At 28.5% G+C, this 18337-nt stretch overlaps 1 protein-coding gene across 1 annotated transcript; it reads left to right on the top strand.

Moving 5' to 3' along the window:
- The first annotated feature begins 13451 nt into the window (after positions 1-13451).
- Positions 13452-17914, top strand: LOC102602443 (uncharacterized). Its single transcript, XM_006341130.2, has 12 exons — positions 13452-13708; positions 14278-14437; positions 14971-15171; positions 15259-15320; positions 15422-15461; positions 15544-15599; positions 15711-15797; positions 15911-15961; positions 16187-16426; positions 16918-17011; positions 17108-17248; positions 17358-17914. Exons 1-12 carry the CDS (start codon positions 13544-13546, stop codon positions 17438-17440), a joined length of 1380 nt encoding a protein of 459 aa, XP_006341192.1. The 5' UTR covers positions 13452-13543; the 3' UTR covers positions 17441-17914.
- Positions 17915-18337: the final 423 nt, after the last annotated feature.

Genomic DNA, 18337 nt, shown 5'->3' with positions numbered 1-18337 from the left:
GTTTTGGTTTGTGTTAAGAAGTTATATAGTAAAATCATATTTCTGTTTTGTTTCTTGTGATTATTTACTTTTCAAGTACTCTAAATTTAGGTATAGCAAATTATTAATTTAAAATAAATGTTATAATTCCTTTTTCATTTCAGCTTTTAGAAATTTCGCTCGTCACTCTCTCTCGCCTTTTCGCCTTCTTACTTTATACAAACACACTTTTTACTTTATACTTATACAAACACAAATGTATAAATTGTGTTTTTATTTGTATTTTTATATATATATATATATATGTTTTATACACTTATAATTATAAATACAGATAGTTTTCTTTTGTCACTTTCTTGCTTTATACAAACACAAATTATTCAAATTACAATGTATAATTTGTGTTGTATAAAGTGAGAGATTTGACATATAAATATTTTATTTCGATTTATGTATACAAATTTAAATTTTATGTAGATGTACAAATACAATTATGTATACATATACATAATAGTTATACATATACAATTATCTAAACAATATACATATACAATCGTTGTTGATGCTCCATAGCAAAATTGTAACTATAAAGCGCTAATATAATTTTTATGTTTGCTAAATCTAAAATTTACTTTATTTTGAACTATTGCTAAATGAACGTTAAGCCATGACTCACATAATGGGCCGAGTTGAGTTAAAGCATTAAGCTATTGAAATGGACTCGGATAGATCCATTTTGGCACTTCTAAAGTACTTTTGTTTGTGCTTAATTTGACGCAATGTTACAATATGCTTTAATACTTTTGACTCTAAAACATTTTAATGGAAAATGGAAAGTTAAGAAATTAAAAGGGATTCTATTTTATTTTTTGGAAAAATATCAAAAAAAATAAAAATAAAAACAAATTGAAATGGAAGAAACGGTAATAAGACAATATATATATATAGTGTCGGAGCCAGAATTTTCATCAATGGTGTTCATACTTTAGGACAAGTAAAAAATAAACATTGTTGGTCAGATTATAAAGATTGGCTACAAAATAATCATACCTCAATTATTGATCTTTACAAAGAGAATTTTTTATTTCTTTAACTTAAAAACGTCACTTTTGTTCTCTTTTTAAGAGAAAAAATAGAACCAAATATGTTTTGAACAAAATGCGTAAGTTAAGGATGACTTTGAACAACCTTTAACCATTGGTCTATCTTTCTTTACTATGTTAAGGGTTTTCAACAATTAGTATATATCCAAATATATTGATATATAATTACAAAAAAAATTCGACGAAGGTTGTTCATCTGACCACCCTTGCTAAGGTGTAGCTCTACCCCTTTATATATATATGTGTGTGTGTGTGTTTGTGTACTATCTTATTTCACGTGTTAAGATTGTTGTGTTGGTTAAATCAATGTGTCATGCGATTGTTGTGTTGGTTAAATCAATGGGTCATGCGATAGTCGATTATAAGTTGGAGAGATTGACTCATTCGATTAATCAGTAATTTTGGATCTATCTAAACATATGTTTCTAAAAAGATATGTTGTGGGAACATGAAGAACGGATGTAGTGGTGTGATGTATACGTAGTGGCAAAATCACATTTACTTGAGATGTGTTAATTGATATGATTTTTTTCGAGAAAATTATATTGTATAGCTAGATAAAAATACTTTTATAATATATGACATGATGACATTTTTTTCTTTTCTTTATTAATATATCATCAACAAATATTATGTCACGATAATCATTGCAAAAGAATAATTGATTCGTTAATAACCACTCAAATAATTGAAACCTCAATATTCTTATTTTATTTTTAATGATATTTTTTTTATAGAATTGACATGACATATTAAGATCATACGGTTCAGGCAGTATTTTTTAAGACATTTACCTTAAAATTATAGGATCCAACAGTTTTCATAATATTCTTTTGAAATAATTTTAGACATGCAATGTCTGAAGTTAGGTTTAATAATATATACGCCTGAAGTTCAAGAATTTCTTGGTTAACGAGGGTTAAAAAATAATTAATTTAAAAGTGTAATTGAGTTAGCGCAATGCAAATGATATATTTCATAAGATCATATATTGATTTTTCCTGTTATCGCATTATCAATTGATATTATCGCATCGAAACTAGCCCACTATAATTTAATTATTACATTACTTTTTGGTTTTCATAATTTCATTTCGTTACTTCACTTTCTTCTTCTTCTTCTTTTTTGTAATTTCATTTCGTCACTTCATTTTTTTTCCTTTTTGAAAAAAACTAAATATTTCATTTAGTCATTTCCCCATTTTTTTTATAAAAAAAAATCTTGAAGTTTTAGAACGTTCTAATAGGTAGAATTAATGCAATGACACCTGTACAATCACCTTAGATCACTCACAGCATATTCTAAATATAAAAATTGTTTACCTAAACTTTTAGGCAACAACATTATTTAAATAAGGATGTTTTTATATATTGATATTTGTCCTTATTTGTTTTATTTTATTTATATACTATGATTAGATTAATATCTATCTATATATAATAGGACAAGAAAAAGTGACACATGTCATCACCACATAAAATTAGATTTTTTAAATAATTTAAATTAATTATATGTAATTTTTTTAAATAGAAAATTAACAAATTACTATTTTATTTTATTTTATTTTAAAATGAATTTAAAGCATTTTCAATTAAATTTAAAGCTTTTTTTTTTTGTAATTTCATTTCGTCACTTCATTTTTTTCCTTTTTAAAAAAAAAAAACTATATCATTTAGTCATTTCCCCATTTAAAAGAATAAAAAAAAAAATCTTGAAGTTTTAGAACGTTCGAATTGGTAGAATTAATGCAATGACACCTGTACAATCACCTTAGATCACTCGCAACATATTCTAAATATAAATAAATTGTTTACCTAAACTTTTAGGCAACGACATTATTTAATTAAGGATATTTTTATATATTGATATTTGTCCTTATTTGTTTTATTTTATTTATATACTATGATTAGATTGTATTTAACGAACCAAGAGTTACGCGACACTTCTTTTAGACTAATACGACAAACATGCACAATAATTGACATCCAACAAAACTCGCACTCAGTAACAATAACATATTCAGTTAAATTTCATTAGTAGGTATTGGAGGGTGGTGTTATGCGACTTTATCACTACATGAAGGTAGATAGACTATTTCTGATAGACACTTGACTCAGGTAAAGCATAGCTAAATCAATAAAAAAAATCTATTTATAAAGAAATCATATTAAAATAATGGGGAAAAAAATACAACAATCATAACAAAAAAGTGCGATAAACAAAATTGTAGAGGAACAACGTGTAAAAAAAATGAATAAAAAATAATGTAATGGGGTGTACTAATTAATAATACTACTACTAATAAATAAAACACGATAACACTCAATTATCTGCTAATAAAATCAATGAACAATCTCATTAGTGTAACAAAATAATGTAGTAATAACTAATACGTATTATACAATATAACCTAATACATAATATGAATTTTAATAAATGTTTAATCAGAAAGATCAATCTTCTAAAATCTAAAGATAGATCTCTCTTACTTTTTACCCATTTTTCTCCTTCTACTCAACATATATAATCTTCCTAGGGGGTGATAAAGTGATATTAACAAAATTAAAAGAATTTATTTATTTATTTTTAAAAAGTGAAAACTTATTTTCTTACCTATCCCCTTTGGAACAACCTATGATTATTAATTAATCATTATTTGAAAAGTTAGACCACGTTTTATAGCATGTGGACACCATTTGATATACTAATACTTATCATTTTATAATATGGTCAATTTATCATATAGTAATTAAATTTAAAATGATCCAATTTTGAAGGTGGCAATTACATACATGGAATGGACTTTGAATTCATGAGAGTGTGAGACCACATGCCAAATTAAATAAGATAAAGTGAAAATGTATATTAATTAATATAATTTAGAAACAAAAATATATATATGCAAATTATAGTTTTATTAATCTAATGTAAAAATAGAGTATATAGTAACTTTTTTACTATTAATCAAAATTATCGTAAGCTCCTTTTAAGGGTTAAGGGCAAAAAAGAGGTTCGTTCATTTCTACTGTCGTAGGCAATATTATTCTAAGAATCTACATGAGATAAGTAATTACTTAATTTCAAATAGTGCAGTAGTAAAATTTGACATTTTTTCCATTTACCTATATTATCGAAGAAAAGTGATAAAATGCCTCATCTATTAAGACTAAGTGAGGGGGGTGGGGTGGGAGCGGGGATTAAGAAACGTAAGGAGGTTCATCTGAACCCCTCTTCGCTTTGTTGTGCATAAATGTATATATAATTTGATTTTTTTTAACTTCTTTATGTATTTATTTCCTTATATTGGCTTGGTCTTATATTTAACACACTCCATAATTACAAGAATATATATTGATGAAATTCAAGAAACAAATAATGAAACACCTCTATCACTTATTGTTTGGTTGAAAAAAATGTGACTTTTTTTCTAGTTTTAACCAAGAAATATCTCTTGTTATCACGCTATTTAAATATTGACCATAGCTATATATTTAGAAATCTAGTAGTACATACTTTAAAGATTCTTAAATGAATGATTAATGAAGAATTGAAGAGGGACTTTAATGATTAATCAACAATGTTTTTTGGGTCAAACAACTTTAATTTAATCAAAAAAAATTTATGGGAAAACAACTTTAATCAAACAAGTAGCATGCATTACATGGGCATTATAATTAATGTCACATGTATATCCACCTCAAAGTTTCACAATAATTCAATTAAGAAATTGTAGTAAATATATATTATAATAAGCTTAGCAGTCGGTCAAATGGTACGCGGGATAAAATAAGATTTTACATTTTATATGGAGTAGTAATTTCATCTTTTTAATAGTATAAATAAAAGGATAAAATAATTCTGAGATTAACTAATATTTTAAATTAATTATGAGATAAAGTTAATTTAATTTTTTTTTTTTTGAAATGGAAAAAAGGACAAATATACTCCTAAAATCGTAAATGATATGCAGATACATTCCGTTATACTTTTGGGGCATTGGTGTCCCTGCCGTCCAAAAACTAGAACATATATACCCTTTATACTAACTGACATACACATGTCATAATTTTATCCACCGACCCGACATTTATAAAATATCGGATCGGCGGATAAGATTGCGCCATGTGTCTCTATTTAGTCTTCCGTTAGACTAAAGGGCATATATGCTCTAGTTTTTGGACGGCAGGGACATCAATGTCCCAAAAGTATGATGGAGGGTATCTGCATATATATCATTTACAATAATTCGGGGTATATTTGTCCCTTTTCCCTTTTGAAATTGATATTCTTTCTTATCTTACGTTCCAAACTACTTTTTACTAAATTATTTTTTAATATTTTGTATTTTCCGACTTTTTTTTTTTGTTGGGTGTGGGGTGGGGGTGGCGTGGGGTTCATCTAGTCTCCAATATTCATATTAAAGCTTCGATTAAATTCAAATCGTTTACTTCATGATTGAGATGAAAGAGGTTTTTGGAATATATCTGCAGGTTCAGCGTATTTAAGTTGGTCAATATTTTGGCAGAAATATTCCATTTAGTTCAGTTTATTATTGAATATATATTATGTTAAATTTTTGCTTTCTGTCTGCAGCAGCAAATTTTAAAATTTCAAGGTTATAGTAATTTAATAGAATTGTTTCACAGTTCAATGTGTGTAATTTGATTTAAGAAAAAAGTAACTCTCTCCGTTCACTTTTTCTAGCCATATTTGACATTTTGAAAGTCAATTTTTATAAATTTTGATTAATATTTTAAAATATTTATTTTTGTAAAAATTACATAAATTTCATAGTGCTAAGAGCTAATTACATTTTATCCTTATTCTTTCTCCAATTACAAAAATTCCTTAAAATTATAGAATTTCGGATACATTAGGAAACATGCGGATACATAGCTCACAGATTGTAAATGATACATTATTTAATGCGAGGGATTTATCCTAGAGGGGATAGGAATATACAACAGAGGAGATTTTTGTTATTTTTTTAAATGGTAGAAATTTTAGAGTTTATGGTATGATAAGATGTATTTATGTATTTTTTTCATATTTGTTACCAAATTAATATAAAAAGGATTGAAATTAGTATCGTTTTCAAATATCTAAATTTAAAATTTATAAAATATTGAATTACTATAATTTAATTTAGCTCCAAAAATCAGTTAAATTAACTCCCGTAAAGTAAAATGTAATAATTAAAAACAAAAATTTTCTTATTTAAATTAGGTAGGAAGGCTTAACATTTAAAATTAATTGAATTTTATCTTATATAAATCATTTCTTGTTTGATCTATGTAACATAAGGTCAAGTTTGGGTTTTTGGAATTGGAGCAGTAAGAATTTGTGAGTCAAAGTTTTAAGACAAATTGATTGAATTTTTAATTAATTAGCTCCTCAAATAGAACAAAAGAAAACCACTTTAGAGATTAGGGTTCGAATTCAATTATTAAGAAAAACAAAAAAAATAATCACTATCAATGAATATGATATAACGATGAAATTGTATCTTTCTTAATTAATACGTATATATCGAATATCAAATGAGAAAAATGAAATCCGTTTCCCATTCATAAAGTTAATTTGATTACATTAGACTACTATAGAAAACTTATCAATCAGTTACTTGATTCATGCATTAATTGAATATTAATTACTATATTTTTATATTTCTTGACATGTAAATTAAAACACATATAAGTCAATTTCTCTTTTTCACCTACCTACTTCAATTTCTTTTATATTTTAATAAAACAATATTGACAATTAATAAAAACGTGCATACACTGTATAAGAACTCTTCTTTTGATATCCAATAATAGCTATAAATAATCATCGACTTTTGAAAAAGAATAGAAAAATGTAGAGGCGGAGCTAGGTGAGGGTTTTTGGGTTCGGATGAACCCAGTAGCTTTTTCGTAGACCTGTATTTTTATTGGAAAATTAAATAAATATATATGTCTATTAACTTGTGAATCCGGTTCGATGGTAAAGAAGTGATTGTGAAACGCTAGAGTTGTGGTTTCGAACCCCCGTTAATCCGAACCACGATCTCTTTTAAAACCCCCAAACTCTTAATCCTAACTTCGCCTCTAGAAGAATGCAGGGGCAAAGCCAAGAGAAAATAAGATGTTCGTTTGATAGAAAATTATATTGCATGTATCCATTGAAAAGTCGATCATGTTATAGAATATATACAAATGTACAAACATATGATCCATTATGTGATATTTTTGTTTTTTGTATCGTCACTATCATTCGATGTGCACCATGTAAATCTATTCATAGCTATTACTCTTAAATCACAGATGAAATGTAATATGTTCTAGACAAATTTGAGATAATGAACCCGATTGAGAAGAGGTTAACATGGAATCATTACATGATTATAAAACTATTACTATTATAACTAATTTTTTTGTGGCTACAAAACTTATGAAAAAAATATTAAGTAAAAGCATAAATTAAGTTCTTACCAAATTTAGTTAGAGAGACTAAAAACGTTTTCTGTCCCATAAAAGAAAAAAAACTCCTTTTTTTCTTTAACTTAAAGTGAGATTTTCTATTTTAGTCAAAATAATTAAATAAGAATAAACAATCTAACAAATTTAGAGTTCGCAACAAATTTTAAATTGATAATAATAAAATATGGAGAAACATAATATTGATAAACAATATGAGTATAAATTTATTTGTTCTCTTGATTCTTCTCTCTATCATGATATGATGAATGTTAGTAAATAGCATATTTCTTGAACTAGATTAATTTGGATTTAATCTCCATAAAATGATTTTGGAAACCTTCTTGACATAGTCGATTATCAAGAATTTAGTCATATCTTATTCTCTTAATGAATATCTCCAACATTTACGAAATATTTGAGATATATAATTTCTTTGTCCAAGAATTTATAGGATATTTAAGATCTTCTTTAAGAAAATATAATATTTTTTATAGAATAGCCTTCAAAAATTATAACTGAAATTCAATATATTTTATAAAATTCTAATTAAAATTGAACACGTCAAATAGTTATATTTCAAATGTCTGCATTTAGGTAGAGATTCATTTTTCTTGCAAATCTGTCCATATATTTTATATATAGTAAACGTATTCAATCCCAATTTGAATTCCTTAATGAATATTCCACATACATCCAATTCAGAAATTGCCACGAAATTGCTATTTTCTTATATATTTTTCTCTCTCTTTTTGTACTTATTGCAATAACACAATATGTAGGCCACTATTTAAATATGTGGTCATAAGTTGCAAAAAACTACATCCAAATTTTGACTGGTCAATAATTGAATTATTAGGTTACAAATATATACTTTCTATCTCAATTTTTGTGATATATTTTATTTTTCGAGAGTCAAACAGTTTGAGTTTGATCGAGAATTTATGTTGAAATTTTTAATTTTTTTAAAATAAATTTTATATATTTGTAAATTACATAAAAATTACTATAAGTCATAGTAATTGACAATTTCAAAATCTTAAATAGATATATGAAAAAAAATGTAAGATAAAAAATAGATTTGTTTAAATTTCGAAATCCAAAATGTATCGCATAAATTAAGACAGAGAGAGTATAGGAGAATAACAAATTCAGTATCATCATAAGCGAAGTTCAAAAAAGATGATTCGTATGCAATTTTATTTTGATCTCGTGAAAATAGAAATGGTTTTTTACGATAAACTTCATTCAAATAAAATATATCAAATCAATATGAAAAAAATAATAATAATAAAAAGGTCATATAACAAACAATAGTAATAATTAATAATACGATAATTGAAACTATGATTCCACATATAAACAACTACCATATAAACATGGTAATTGTTTATACGTGGAATCATAGTTTGAGATCAATATTATACACAACAATAATAACAATAACATATCTGGTGAAACCCTACTAAATAGGGTTTGAAAAGAATAAAGTATATGCAGACCTTATTACTACCTCAAAAAGGTAGAAAGACTATATCTGAAAGACCTTTGTCTCGAGTGCATCAAATCCAAGTAAAAAAAAATGACGAAAACATTCCCATTAATAAGAAAAGCAATATTAAATCTAAAAAAAATCATAATAATATAATAATCATATAACAAAATTATAAAAATATAACTAATACTCCCTCCGTCCACTTTTATTTGTCATGTTGCGCTTTTCGAAAGTCAATTTGACTTATTTTCAAAGTTAAATTAGATTACATTAATTTGATTTCTTAAACAAAAAAATTAGATATTCAAAATCTATACGAAAAGTACTACATATTGCAATTTTTTACATATCAATATGATGATTAAATATATCTTAAAATGTTAGTCAAAGTTTTAAAAGTTTGACTCTTAAAATGGAAAGTATGACAATTAATAGTGGACGAAGGGAGTACTACGATAAACACAAACAAATCTAAATCTAGGCATGTCATGTGTTGAAAAAGTTATAATGTAATAAACTAATACTCCCTCTATCCCATTTTATGTGAGATAGTTTGACTCAGAGATTAAGAAAAAAAATGACTTTTAAAACTTGTGGTCTAAAATAAATAATAGAAATTTGTGTGACTATAAATTATTTCACTAAGGATAAAATAGACATTTTAGAGTTAAATTATTACTTAATATAAAAATATATCATTCTTTTTTGGATTGATTAAAAAGGAAAATAAGTCATATAAATTGGAACCGAGGAAATAAAGTTTTTATATTCAAATAAAGTGAAAAAAGTTATTAGCTTTCTATAAACAGCCAATTCTTGATCTTTTTAAGAACCAAAATAATTGTTATGAGACAAATTAATTGTATCACATGCTGTCAGGGTTGGTTCAGTATCTCATATATTTCTTCACGTTTAATTAATTTTTTTAAAAAGTATTAATAATAGGGATTTTTATTTTTTTTGGCAAAAATACTCATTACCCCCTGAACTTGAAGCTTTTTATTTGGTGTACATCTAAACTATATTCCGTTTTAATTACCCCCGAACTTGTTTATTCCTCCATCGCATACACTTTTATTGTCCACCTGCTCCTATTGTGACTACATGCGCGTGACAGCTGGCAAAAGTGGTGATGTGAATTTCTACCTGGATAAATAATAGCCACTTAGATAAATTAATATGGCAAAAAATAAATATCAAACCTTCTCACCTTCTCACATAGGCTTCTCACCTAAAACTTTTGGACTAAGCTTCTCACTAAAACTTCCGGACTAAACCCGAAAATCTTCAAGAAATTAATATTTAGTACTGGAGAACTCAAATTAAATGCCAGCACAAGACTTTTATTGTTGGGAATAAAATAAATTAATTTTGGATTAAAAAAAATCGATGGGAATTGAGGTTGTTTCTGCAAAAGTATCTTGAAGAAGATGGGTTGCAGGGGAGGATGCGGGGTTGCAAGGGAGGGGATAGGGTGCCGCAAAATAGATTTTAAAATAGTTAAAATAATTAGGTAAAATGCTATATGTCATTTATTCATTGGATAGTTCTTCTTAAATTTAAAATTCATTGTTTAAAAGTTATTTTTGAATAAGAGCTGATTTCGCAGAACTCCTTCTGGATTTGGGTTTTTCTAGACGTGAAGTTGGTCGATTAAATTTCAAATTTGTTTGAAATTCTTACCTAGTAAGTGTTAATCTTTGTTTCCGTTACTTTTCATTTACATTTTCCCCTATTTTTCGTTTAAAATATGCCAAATATTAAACAAAAATGAAAATTTTACGTTTTTTTACTGTTGTAGCTTTATGATGTGGCAAAAAATCACTTCCTCACGCGCCTAGTAGAGTGTGTTGTCAATTTCTACGCCAGATGGACAATAAAAATGTACGCGATGGAGGAATAAACAAGTTCAGGATAATTAAAACGGAATATAATTTAGGTATACACCAAATAAAAAACTTTAAGTTCAGAACGGGGTAATAAGTACTTTTGCCTTTTTTTTGGTTTATTAGCTTTGTGTATATATATATATATATATATATGATATTAGATGAGAATTGGGCAGCACCACGTGGCATATATTTGTCCACTTTATTGAGAACTCCTAAATTCGGCGTGAATTATTAATTTCATCTCTAAGTTATTGACAATTTTAAAATCACCTCTTTGCTTGATTAACTAAATTTAAATACATCCCCGATCTTATAACATGAGTGAAATACACCCCTAAATTCTTGTCAAGTTTAGAGGTACTTTAACACGGCTCTCGTCTTTTCATTAAGATTCACATACTTCTACAAGGGTTTGAGACCACTTGCTATGTCATGTGGCAGATCATAGGTGTGTCAGGAGTTTATCTAAGTTTAGTTAGTCAAATAAAATGATATTTTTAATGTATCAATAATTTAAAGATAAAACTAATAATTTTCGTTAAGTTAATAGATATTTTCAATACTTCTTTCTTACAAAAAAAAATAATTAATCTGCTTGAACTATGCAACTTAAAAATACATTCACGGATTCATTTTAGCTCAAGTTCCACCCGCACACTATATCAAAAAAAATATTATTTTATTACGTTACGTTATATAAGATAAATATAGGTGATTTCTTGTCAAGCTATGGGCACAAGGAGGTAAGGCTTAATAAGTTACTTCTTCGTTGCTTGTTAAATATTAAGTCTAATCTAATATAACGATAACCAAATTAAATTTAAAAATATATTAATAGTTTAATTTATTTTATTAAACCATCAAAACATATATTTTTTCTATTTTAATTTATTTGTCTGATTTTAATTTAATACAATTTTTTTTAAAAAAACTTTTTAAATTTTATTGTCTTATATCAAAGAAAGATAATAAATACGAATATTATATTGACAAAGCAATTAATATATATTTTTTGTCTATTTCATAAACTGCTAAGTTGTTACATGTGCCTCCATTAATTTATGTCCCCACTCTTGACAAAAATAAATAAATATAATTTCCCCCCACCAGAAAAATAAAACTGTTTCAGAAATAATTCTATGAATGTGTTCCGTACAGAAGATTTTTTTTTTCTATTTACTTGATTAAATATTTTAGAAAAAAATATCATTTAAGAAAATAAATTTATTAAAAATGAGGAGCATGACTTTTCAAATGAAAATAGAAAAAAAAATTGAATTAGTAACTTAATCAAATGAAAGTAGAAAAAATAAATTGAATTAGTAACGTATCATATTGATTGTGTACTCCTTTCCTTCAACACATTTCATTTTCATCCGCGCACCCTTGCCCTTTGTTCCCACCAATGGCGAAGAGAGAGATTTGGTGGATAGTATACAAATTTTCTTCTCAATTATGTTAAGAATGTTGCAAAATTAAATATACATTTATAATAATCACTTTCTTTATTTCATATTAAGTGAATTTTTGAAGTTTTTTTTCATTATTTAAAATAATTGAATTACTCAAAGTGCAAGATGGATGTTTGAAATTTCTTTAATGAAATTTGATATTTTTTAGGAGATAAATTGCACTACTTACAAAATTATATTTATGATTTCACAAAGAATAATAGTGGAAAATATAGTTTAAATTATGTCCTTGAATACTTTCCTTAATAAATGTGCAATGACTCACAAATTTATTAATATGGAATAGATAAAGTAATATTTCACTCATGTACACCACATAATTGGTGAATAATGAACTAGACCATCTTTCGCTTACACTTTGTTTAGAAGATTGTTACGTATTATTTCATAATGTATTATATTGTATTGTGTTATATTGTGTTGTATTATTTTAATAAATATAATGTTTGGATAGACTGCATCGTTCTCCGTCGTTACATAATATTACTTATTCATAGTTTGAATGATAAACCTATAATAAAAGTAGGGTATGTGGTAAAGCTACTATGAAAAGGTAGGATAAAAAATGAAATATTATTATTACATATAAATAAAGATAAAATGTATTAAGGTATCGATCCGATCACACCAAATCAGTCGTTATACAAAATAAGTCTTTTCGTCGTTATATAGATTTAAATGATACGATTTAATATAATATCAATAACAATTGAAACAAATATTATATTTAAACTAACAATACAATACGCAAACAAGGTGTTAAAGGTGGTTCCGCCCATGATTTCCATTCCAATCGCTTTTCACCCCAATTTTTATAATATATATCTAAATTATAAATTAATGATTTTAAGCCAGTAATTTTTACTTACCTAAAGAACACCAAAAAAAGAAAAAAATTAAGTAAGAAATTTACTTATTTTTCTAAAATACATTTTTAATAAAACGTCAGACTCAAAAAAAAAATAAAAAAATAAAAAAATATCTTTTTAGTTCCAAAAGGATTCTCTACCATTCTTGTAATGTCCTAATATAAATATGTCGCAGCCAACTTTCTTTAAGCCAAATTTTTTTCTTGGCGTTCAAATTGTTCATTAGGGAAAAAACCCAACTTTTATTAGTTGAAAAAAATATTGAATTTTGGATTATGGCTACAAAAGGCTTTGTGATTTATCTATTAGCAGGCTTTTCTGTGGCAATTCTATCAGTTTTCTTTGTGCAGAACTTCAAAAATGGTGATTTTGAGCCAAAATTGTATCAAAGTTCTAATCTTTTGCAACGACCCGTTGGATCTGAAGACAAAGTTTGGCCGGTAAATGATGTGTCTTGTTATAATATTATCAAAGTTTTAATCTTTATTGTTATAATGTTGTTAAAGTTACAATCTTTTTTGTTTTTTCATTGTCATGTTTCTTTGCTTTTGCTTCATGTGTTGGATATATATGTGGAGCAAAACAGTTACCTTTAATGGTGTTTTGGTTTGTTTTTTCTTGTTTTTCATTGTAATGTGCTGTAGAGATATGGAGCAAAACAGGGGTGTTGAGTTTACCTCAAATGGTGTTTGGTTTTTCTTTGTAATGGGCTTGTAGAGATATGGAGCAAAAAAGGGTCTTGAGTTTGCCTCAAATGGTGTTTGTTTTTTTGTTTTTATGGTTTTTCTTTGTCCATTTGTTCTCATGTGGTGTATAGATATGGAGCAAAAAAGGTTCATGAGTTTACCTCAAATGGTGTTGTTTTTTTGGTTTTTTCTTGAATTTAACTTAAATGGTGTTTGATTTATGATTTTCCTTGAGTTTACCTTAAATGATATTTGGTTTATGATTTTTTTTTGATTTTTTTCTTGTTTCTTTATTGACTTTTGTTGGTGATGGTGTGTGACAGGAATTGGAGTTTAGTTGGAGGATTGTTTTGGCAACTGTGATAGGATTTTTGGGGTCAGCTTGTGGTACTGTGGGTGGTGTTGGTGGAGGTGGCATTTTTGTTCCTATGCTTACTTTGCTTCTTGGATTTGATACCAAGTCTGCTGCTGCTATTTCCAAATGTAAGCATTTTTTTTTTCATTTTGCATTTCATATATAGATAAGAAGATTAATATTCATTGGAACTTGTGCTGGTGAAATATGTTGACAATTGTGCAAGCTTTAGAAATAAAGTTACTTGGATTATCACCCAATCCTTGGTAGGCAAATTACTTGATACTTGTGCTGGTGGGAACTAATAGATACCTCATGAAATTAGTTGAGGTACATCCAAATCGGTCCTGATACCACCATCAAAAAACGGCAGCCCGGTGCACATAGCTTTTGCTATGTGCGGGGTCAGGGGAAAGGGCTGGACCACAAGGGTCTATTCTATGCAGCCTTGATGGATCCATAGCTTGAACTTGTGACCTCTAGGTTACATGTCGGCAACTTTTCCCCCTTTTCCTGATAACCACTATCATTAAAAAAGAATTACTTGGATGAGTCAAAAGTCAAAAAAAGATATAGCTGGAGCTATCTGAGATCTTATTTGTCTTTTTGCTTTTATAGTATCTTTTATTATGTTAGAAAGTTGATTTGCTTTTTTTTACAGGTATGATAATGGGGGCATCAGCATCTTCAGTTTGGTACAATTTGAGGGTACCACATCCATGCAGAGAAGCACCTATTCTTGATTATGATCTGGCTCTATTGTTTCAGCCCATGCTCATGTTAGGCATCACAGTTGGTGTTTCTCTCAGTGTTGTTTTCCCCTACTGGCTCATCACTGTACTCATCATCATCCTCTTCATGGGTATAAACAATCATATTGAACTATTTTATTCACTCACCATGATTAGTTTTATTAATGATTGCTTAAAATGTTATTGTTTGGTAATAGGGACTTCATCAAGATCATTTTTTAAGGCAATTGAGATGTGGAAAGAAGAAACAATTCTCAAGGTTAGCTCTACTTATCCAATCATTTTTATCCCAAATGTACTTAACATATATTTGATGGTAAACTAAGTCTTTTATCTTTGTCATTTTTGGGGAACTTGCAGAAATCGATGAAAGAAGTTCCAGTTAATTCACGTGGTGAACGTATGTCATCGAAAAACTAAATACCTCTCTCGTTTTTTAAACTATGTAGAAGTAACTAATGATTTGATCCTTGTTCTTTCAGTTGTTATTGATACAGTTTATGAGCCATTGGTCCCTAAGGAGGAGAAAACCGCACTTGTGAGTTAATTTACCATATCAAATGGATCAAATTTATCCGTTTTCTTTCTTGGCTCCCCTTTTTAAGCTTATCTGGTTGATTTTAACTGTCTAATTCTGCTTATCTCACAGGAAATTTTCAAGTTCAACCTTAATTTGAAGAGAATTCTGGTGCTCTTTGTAGTATGGTTCGTGTTTCTGCTTCTTCAAGTGTTCAAGGCAAGTGAATTCTTGAATATACTTGTTTCTTTTTTTAATGTGCCAACATAACTTCTCCGTTAAACGTTCCTTGCTATGCACCTAATTTAACTCTTTTTTTGACATGTTTACAGAATGATCTAGTGGCTTGTTCTCCATTGTACTGGGTGCTCAACTTAATACAGGTACATGAACATCTTTCATATCAAATGCTACTTTTTATAATTCTATTATCTCAAGTATTCACTATGATTATTATGTGTGCAAACGTTTGCCTTTTTTTTTAATGTATTTACGAATGTTGTGCTACTTTGGTTCTTACAGTATCCTGTCGTGTATTTGAGTCATATCGGCTATATTATCTTTGTATGGTGAGGTTGAGTCTTAATTGAATGCATTTGTGTTTTCAGTTTCCTGCAGCACTGGCGGTGTTCGGATATGAATGTGTGAAATTGTACAAGGAGAGCAAGAAGAGGAGACTAGAAGGGAACCGAGAGTCAATATGTGAGGCTGACATTCAATGGACCGCCACAAACCTTATATTTTGTGCGCTTTGTGGTATATTGGGAGGCACTGTTGGAGGATTGCTCGGATCTGGTGGTGGATTCATTCTTGGCCCTCTTCTTCTTGAGATTGGAGTTATCCCTCAGGTATGGCCATCCTCATTTTTTTCGTATCTCGATTAGGATCTCCTATTTTGGACGATGAAGATTCGTATAGCTGACCTCAGCTTACTTGGGATATTCAATTTGCATATTTTCCTCATTGGAATTTGATTAGGTCGAGCGGCATAGTTTTTGAGAAGTCAACACATGAACATACTTTGTTAATTAGCGCACCTGGTGTCACCTCTGTCTCTTCCTCTTTAAAAATTAGTCATTTCATCTAAACTTTACCGCGATTTAAGTCCATTAGGTGTGGCGGGGGACATTTGAGTAGAAAATAGAGAGGGGTTGGTAGGGGCCCTTATAACTTCCAACAACTTGAGTAATGTAAAAGAGTTCATTTTCAAAATAACAATTACTTTGCTATAATTGTCATTCAAATCAGTCACTATAACATCATGTTATTGTGCTTTTATTACAGAGAAATATCGCTGTTCCAAAATTGACAAAAAGGACCTATTTTTTCACTTCTACAGGTAGCTAGTGCGACAGCGACATTTGTGATGATGTTCTCGTCATCTTTATCAGTTGTGGAGTTTTATCTCCTCAAGAGATTCCCAATTCCTTATGGTATATTCTTAGTCTTAATAAGTTTCTTAAGATTTCGACATAAAAATTCTGCATCGATCATTTGCAACAGTATCCATAACTAAACTCCTATTGCAGCTCTATACCTCATGAGTGTATCTATTCTTGCTGGATTTTGGGGACAATGCTTCATTAGAAAACTTATCGCGATTTTAAAGCGAGCATCAATCATTGTGTTCATACTCTCTGGTGTCATTTTCGCCAGCGCTCTCACAATGGGTAAGTCGATAAACTATTATACAAAAGTTCAAACTGCCATAAAACCTTGAAAAGCAAAGAAAAGACTGAATTTCCCCCCTATCTTTTGTTAATGTGGCGATGGTTTCAGGGGTGATTGGCATAGAGAAGAGCATTCGTATGATCCACAATCACGAGTTCATGGGGTTCTTGGATTTCTGCAGCAGTCAGTAATTCTGTATTTCGACTAGAAAATTATTGGTGAACAAGAATATATACATGTAAAGAGCAGCAGCAGCAGAATAAGAGTTGTTGGCCAATGCCTAATTGACCAACCATTTGAAGAAGTCATATTCATAACACAAAGTATAGTACATCATCGAAAAACGGGTAATTTGCTTGTCTGTTAGCTAGCGCTAACACCAGCATCAACCATTTTTCTTACATTTCCTTTTAGAGTTGTCATACAGAGTAAGATGTTAGTGTGACTATTGTATGTGAGTTAGCTAGCGCTAACGCCAGCCATAGCCACACCAATTTTTCCATATATTTGCTGTAAGCTTGGGTTCACTATGTTGTGACTGAGTGTTAGCTAGCGCTAACACCAGTGCATTGTTTACATTTGCTTTATTTTTGTGTTATTGAACTGGTTCTGTCTGAGGGTTAGCTAGCGCTAACGCCAACAGAATCCTCCTCCTCCACCACCACCATTTGTATTTGTGAGAAATATAGGAAAAGAATATTATTGAATTGTTGTTGTTTACATTATTACATTGAGACCCTATTTATAGACTCTAGAATACAATCCTTTACCAAGTAGGATACTATTTAGTATTCCTATTTCTATTTCTATTCCTATTCCTATTCTAATAGGATTGTATAAACCTATTCCTATTCTAATAGGATTGTATAAACCTATTCCTATTCTAATAGGATTGTATAAACCTATTCCTATTCTAATAGGATTGTATAAACCTATTCCTATTCTAATAGGATTGTATAAACCTATTCCTATTCTAATAGGATTGTATAAACCTATTCCTATTCTAATAGGATTGTATAAACCTATTCCTATTCTAATAGGATTGTATAAACCTATTCCTATTCTAATAGGATTGTATAAACCTATTC

Source organism: Solanum tuberosum, unplaced genomic scaffold (assembly GCF_000226075.1).
Source record: "Solanum tuberosum cultivar DM 1-3 516 R44 unplaced genomic scaffold, SolTub_3.0 scf00021, whole genome shotgun sequence".
In the NCBI taxonomy this organism is placed as follows: domain Eukaryota; kingdom Viridiplantae; phylum Streptophyta; class Magnoliopsida; order Solanales; family Solanaceae; genus Solanum; species Solanum tuberosum.
Note: the sequence above shows the minus strand (reverse complement) of the source record. Positions and strands in the feature narration are given on the sequence as shown.

Excerpts from the sequence above, each read along its gene's own strand:
- LOC102602443 (XM_006341130.2), top strand. The coding sequence starts at position 13,544 with ATGGCTACAAAAGGCTTTGTGATTTATCTATTAGCAGGCTTTTCTGTG. Across the intron at positions 15,600-15,710 it reads AGGAGGAGAAAACCGCACTT|GAAATTTTCAAGTTCAACCT; the intron begins GTGAGTTAATTT and ends CTTATCTCACAG. Across the intron at positions 17,249-17,357 it reads CGCCAGCGCTCTCACAATGG|GGGTGATTGGCATAGAGAAG; the intron begins GTAAGTCGATAA and ends CGATGGTTTCAG.